This window comes from Citrus clementina, unplaced genomic scaffold (genome assembly GCF_000493195.1).
Source record: "Citrus clementina cultivar Clemenules unplaced genomic scaffold, Citrus_clementina_v1.0 scaffold_2, whole genome shotgun sequence".
NCBI classification, from domain to species: domain Eukaryota; kingdom Viridiplantae; phylum Streptophyta; class Magnoliopsida; order Sapindales; family Rutaceae; genus Citrus; species Citrus x clementina.
In genome coordinates this window covers 10,325,704-10,332,460 of record NW_006262688.1, presented here as the reverse complement: position 1 = coordinate 10,332,460, position 6,757 = coordinate 10,325,704, and the positions used below count along the sequence as shown (strand labels likewise).

The window sequence follows — 6,757 nt, the reverse complement described above, 5'->3', positions numbered from 1 at the left end:
CAGCTAAATCATCACGACTAGAGATATAGTCTCCACAGATCCAAACATAGTCAAAATGTTAAGATATTAGAATTACAATATTTTATCGCGTTCAACTCCATAATGTAATCATATGGTCTTCTTTCATTTCTATTGTAACTCTTTTCAACATGCAATTGCTAAAATTTTGTACTTGGTAAAAGAAAAAAAAAGATAAATTTTATATCACCACCTGGTGAAATGATATAATCTTTAAAATATTTCTAAATTATTTTAAACTTTAACTTATCCCTATTTTTATTTAAAAGATGAAGAAAAAATGAGGTGAGTTGATTTTTTTTTCCCTTACAAAAATAGGAATAACTTAATGTTTATAATAATTTATACTTTTTTTTTTAGGATTGTCATTTTTAGAGCGAAAATCCAAAATTAACCCGGAAGAAAATTCAAAGAATCTAATGGCTGACAAAGACAAGTACTATGTAAACCACAAAGTAATGACGATTGGAACTGTACAATTAATCATTATATTTGTGAATCGATACAAGTAGAGAAGAGGAAACAGATAAGACAGATCATTCCTAACCCAACTAATTCAAAAACACTAAAAATCAAAAAAGCAGGCCAAATTTGTTATTACTACGAACATAAATCATAATCAACGACTCGAAGTCTCCCAAAGCACAAAAATCCAAGCAACTAAATTTTGCTTTTTACTCTGGTCATTATTTATACACCGTGCTGACACATTGCATAGCCAAGTTAAGCAGGCAAAATTAAAAATGAAGAAAATTATAGCACTATTTTCATGGCTACTAATCTCTACTTGCTTTTTGACATTACTTACAGAATTCGCTGAATCAAATCATCAGGCTGATAATCTTTACAGATTGATCAAGTCCAAGAGGTTGAAAAATCGTTCTCAGGCTGAATTGAAAGCTGATGATGAAGAGTATTATTATTCAGCTACTAAAACTTACATTAATCCTCAGCAATATGATTTAATGCTAGCCAACAAGATAAAATGGTTGCCTGGCCAGCCTGACGGTGTTGATTTCGACCAATATGCTGGCTATGTAACCGTTGATCCCAAGACCGGACGTTCGCTCTTCTACTACTTTGCTGAATCCCCACAGAATTCATCCACCAACCCTTTGTTGTTGTGGCTCAATGGAGGTGTATATATATATTATATATATGTGTCAACTTCTGTTTTTGTACATTCATTTTCTCTGTCATGTTTTATTATTATTATGATTTTTAATTCTTCTATATTTAAAAACTAACGCGGCATAGCAGTATTGGTTAGATGAGGTGGCTTCTTGACAAAATGCTTTGAATTATCATTGATAGGACCAGGATGTTCCTCACTGGGATATGGAGCCATGAGCGAATTAGGACCTTTCAGAGTCAATAAAGATGGCAAAACGCTTTTCAGGAACAATTACGCATGGAACAATGGTGATAAAACTTAATATATAAGATCTTTTTATGCATTAAATCAACATAGCTTTTCTCTTGCAGGCACCCCACGAGTTATAATTTGTCGATTTGCATTTTGGCGGCCATAATTTGATACCAGCCTAGAATTATAAATGTTCATGATGAAAATTCGCACGTTATAATTTACGGATGCCTATACCATAGAATTCTTTTTAAATTAGTTTTATATATGCATCCTCGTATGGTTTACAAACGATTTTCGTACGCAGTGGCAAACGTGGTATTCCTAGAATCTCCAGCTGGGGTGGGATTTTCGTACTCAAGTACAAAATCAGACTATGAGCTTAATGGTGATAAATTGACTGCACAAGATTCCTATACTTTTCTTGTCAACTGGCTTGAAAGGTTCCCGCAATACAAAACGAGGGATTTTTACATAGCCGGCGAGAGCTATGCCGGCCACTATGTGCCACAGCTTGCATATACAATTCTTCTCAACAACAAAAACACAAAAAATACTGTTATCAACCTCAAAGGAATTGCTGTGAGTTTATGTATTAAATTGTTAAATTATTAGCTTTTTAATTTAATTGGGTATTACTTTCATGGGATATAATATATGTATATATTTATGTTTCAGATAGGGAATGCATTGATTGATGGTCCTACAAGGTCTATGGGTGTATACGAAAACCTGTGGACTCATGCATTGAACTCGGACCATACCCACAAAGGAATTTTCACATACTGTGACTTTGCAAGAGAAGGCAATGATACTAAAGAATGCGAAACCTTCCTTGAAAAAGCCTCTGATGAGATCGGTGATATCGATATTTATAACATTTACGCTCCAATTTGCATTAACCCTGCTTTCCAAAATGGTTCTATTGGTTCTGTAAGTTTTCCTTAATTTGATTTTTTTTTTCGGTGTATTAATCCTTAATTTGATTATTAATTGCATGTGATTGATCAGAACTTGTCTTATACACATGTATCTTTTACCTTTCTTTCAATCAGGTTTATAACTATGACCCTTGCACCGACTACTACGTGGAGGCATATTTAAATGCTCGAGAAGTACAAACAGTCCTTCATGTAAAGCCCACTAATTGGACCGCATGCAGGTACGTATACCGAATGCAATTCAAATATACATTAAAAACTTTTGTACCAATTTAATTCAATTTTGTCAAGAAAAAAGATGGCGGCACCGGTGTTGTTTAGCTAGAGACATGGTCCGAAGACTCCCTTTGCATAAAATACTCTCATAGAGTTTTTCTTGGAATACACATACTTCTTTTTATCACGTTAAAAAATAGTCACAAAGGCTCTTAAAGTTTGTCTAATAGAGAGTTTGTGAGTTCCAATTGAAAGAAATCTGTATTTGGTTCCAGTGATTATTTCACCAAGTAGTCAGGGAGGTGTACGTTGTCGTTTTCCCGTTTTCAATCAACATATATAAATTAATCTGTCGTTGAATTTACATACTGCAGCAATTTATTTAACTGGACGGACAGTCCCTCAACAGTCCTACCCACTATCAAGAATCTCATCGCAAGTGGTATCAGAGTTTGGATTTACAGGTAATTCAACTCAAGATGGGGTCATATTAATTTGTATAACATTTAAGAGAAATAGTCACCCAGCATAGATTAATTGACATACATATACATTTTTTTTTTTTGGGTTACATATATATCAGCGGTGATGTAGATGGAATTGTACCTACTACAGCATCTAGATACTCAATTAACGCCCTCAATCTTCCCGTCGAGATTCCTTGGTATCCATGGTATACCAATGATGAGGTACTAAAGCAAGTCTTACGATATTTTACACGACTTCAAGCCTAAAATTTTAAGTTTTCATTTATAATTAGCTGACGGGTTGAGAACTCGATGAAATTTAATTTGATGGCAACAGGTTGGAGGGTACGTAGAGGCATACCAAGGATTGACATTAGTTACAGTGAGAGGAGCTGGACACCTTGTTCCAAGCGACCAACCGGAACGTGCACTCACTTTGATCTCTTCATTTCTTCATGGAATTCTCCCTCCCTCTAAACCATGAAAATGAGGAAGATCGATTAAAGTAACAGCTACAGCTAGCTTCGCTTCAATTTGCTCCCATGCTTTTTTCAATATTAAATGACGTTCTTGCTCCAATGTCTGGATCCTGTTGTTCTGTGAACTCATCTCTGTTAAGTAGAAGTTGATCATTTGTTGTTATCAATGTATTTTTATCGCAATCTTTTATTTGATCCAATCAGTCTAACCTCGAACGCATGAATGGAAGCAAATATTCCATGTGATTTGACAAACTTGAACGTACAAATATCTTTTTTTGGCGGATAAAATACCTACGTTCCCCCGATTATTTTATCAAAAGTAAAATTAATTGTACCCTTCTCATTTATTTATTAAATTTTCAATATTTAATAAGTAAAATGTATTAAAACGAAATTTAAAAAAAAAAAAAAACAGCTAAAGTCACTGGCAATCTTCATTGGGAATTTGAAAGTTACAGGCAATCTTTGTGGGGAACATTGAAAGCTACCTGATGACTATACTTTTGACATTAATGTTAGGGCAAAGCTTATCTTACATTAGCTGAATGTTACAGCTATAAATTTTTAAATTCTTAAAAAAGATAATAATTATTAAAAAGGTTAATAAGTTTTAAGGTTTTACTTTACACCCCAAGCTGCAAGATTTCAATTTTTTTGAAGTTCTTCATTTATATTTATAGCAAAGTTAGTACCAAATTGCTCAACAATTTTTTCTATTTTATTTAATTGGATCTCTAATCTGTTTAATTTTATATTTATTGAGTTTTTATTCATTATATTAATAATCTCTTGGTTTAATATATTATGATCTTTAATGTTGAAGTCTTTTATAAATTGTTTAACTTTATTAAATTTTTTACTTAGTTGATCTCTTAGCTTTTTAATTTTTTTATATTTTCTTCATTGAAATTATTAATTTCTAATATTTTGTTTACCCTTTCTATATCATTTATAGATAAAATTGGGTTTTCTAATTTATTTAATAAATATAGTGACATTCAATTTAATTGATTATTTCTCCACATGTTTGAATCATTGATAAGATCAAAGACTTGAAAATTTTTCATTAGAAGCTTTGGTAATTTATTCATTGTACCGTCTTTTTAATAATTCATTAGATTTATAAGATATTTATCACATATAATATCTCTTATTATTCATGATACTACATTTAGATTACAAAATTTATGTGACAACATTGATGATATGTATTTAGGATGGAAAATAGATTGAATGTGTGTGTGTGTGTGTATGTGTGTGTGTGTGTGTGTGTGTGTGTTAGAAGAAAAATCTAGTTTATATCTCAAGAAAGAGAAGAAATTATAAATGCAAGTGCAAAAATATATTCAAAATTTGTGGATCTTTATGAATATAATAATAATTTAAATCTTTATAAAAATATGGTAAAAACTTTATAAAATTTTAAAAATAAATGTAGAAAAGATGGATGACAAAACCATTTAATTATAAAAAATCAATGAGGACTTATTTGAAAAAATAGGTAAACATATGATTAGAAATGAAATTTCTGTAAATATCTATCACACCTGCACTTTGTTTTATGTTAAAATTATTTTTATCCATTAGATTTAAGGAATATCAAAATCAATGGCCTATATTCATTGATTGTTAGTTACATTATTTCTAACATAAGCTTTGCCGTTATGTTAGACTCCCACTCGTTTGTTTTCACAATCTATCCAAATGTGTCATTATCGGCGTCAAAGGAACTGGTCATAACTTCAGCATGACATTACAATAAAGTCATAATGTATACATCGGACACTATGAAGGAAGCAACTCCTCCTTCTTCAACAGGTTGGAGGGTCCTTCTCCAAAATGGGAAAAGAGAACAAAGAATTGGATGCTGAGAAGCGAAATAACTTTACTTTTTCCCCACCTTTTTTTTTGTTCTTTGTTATAGTCAAAGAAAGAAGCAGCCCCTCATTCTTCAAAATGGGCGGGCCCACCTTCTAGAAGAGTGGTGTCTGCATACCATTTTTGTCACAAACTTAAAGAGAAGGCAGTCAAATTCTTAAGATTAAAGAGTAGATGTTTGGTTTTAGATTTTTTTTTTAAATGATAGATTTAATTTTGACCGATTTTTAATATTAACTTATTAAGTTGTAAATTTGCGCTAAGCCATATCGAATTTTAAATTAAATTTTAGGCCTCGTTTGATTTTAAAATCAATTCTAAACTTGAATTTGATGTATTTAATTAATCCAGTGGGTAAATTTATAATTTTCACTAATTAGATAAAATATTTTATCTGGAATTTTAAGATAACTGGGGGTGGCTGCCCAACATGTCCCTTATGGCTCCCCCACGTGCAATAGTTGACCAAAACGTCCACGGGTGACGAGAATTTTTTTTCTTTTTTTTGAATATGCATATATATATATATATATATATAAAGTTAAAACCTCACTCACATGGGTTGGGTGGGAATCGGATTACCGTGAGACTAAATCATAAAAAAATTATATAAAAAAGGAAATCTGGTTACAAGTACCACAACTTTTATCCATAATTACTATTCTTACCAAATATGTCCTACCAAATTTTACTTGACAGCAGTGTATGATTTCTTTTAATCCAAACAATATTTGTCTCTACAACACCTCAACAATAGTTGTTTGGGGGTAAATTTGGGTGCTGGTATAGGCCAATCTTTCAGTGATACATGGCAAGAAGAGTCAATTAAGGGAAGTCAATTTGTTTGATTGGGTGTCAGGATAGCTCACAGAGAGATAGGAGATAAGCTCCTTGAGAAAATGACAGTTTCGATAAAATACACAATATCAAAGGGTATTATTGGAAGCTAGATTTTGGTGGTTAGGGTAACCACGTGAACAATGCACGCCACCATGAAAGAAAACAAAGTATCTTCCTTTGGCTAAGAATAATTGTAACGCCCACTTTTATTCTTTCCTCTTTTACCCTTATTGAGTGTTTGTGTGTGAGTAAAATTTATCAAATTATTTTAAATAAGTTACGTATATTATTAATTTTTATAAAATAAAAAAAAGAGAGAATTTTCTTAAAACTCACGTTTTCTTGTTTTTTATTTTTTAAAAAGTATTTATTAATTACCAAGTGTTTAAGAGGAAGCCATCTTTTTAAGTGGAAGTCGTCTTTCATTTTCTACGCTGTTACAAACCCTAGAAAAAATAAGAAAGAAACATAAGTCTTTGAAGAAGGAAAAGAAAGTTTTATAACTTCTTTTCTTGGTGTTTGCCTTAAGGTATTAAGTATTTCTTTGAC

At 31.6% G+C, this 6,757-nt stretch overlaps 1 protein-coding gene across 1 annotated transcript; it reads left to right on the top strand.

The window, feature by feature from the left end:
• Window positions 1-761: 761 nt before the first annotated feature.
• On the top strand, window positions 762-3,492 carry LOC18050734 (putative serine carboxypeptidase-like 23). The gene is made up of 8 exons (XM_006446624.2): window positions 762-1,155; window positions 1,333-1,440; window positions 1,692-1,966; window positions 2,063-2,317; window positions 2,440-2,546; window positions 2,916-3,005; window positions 3,125-3,230; window positions 3,346-3,492. Exons 1-8 carry the CDS (start codon window positions 762-764, stop codon window positions 3,490-3,492), a joined length of 1,482 nt encoding a protein of 493 aa, XP_006446687.1.
• Window positions 3,493-6,757: the final 3,265 nt, after the last annotated feature.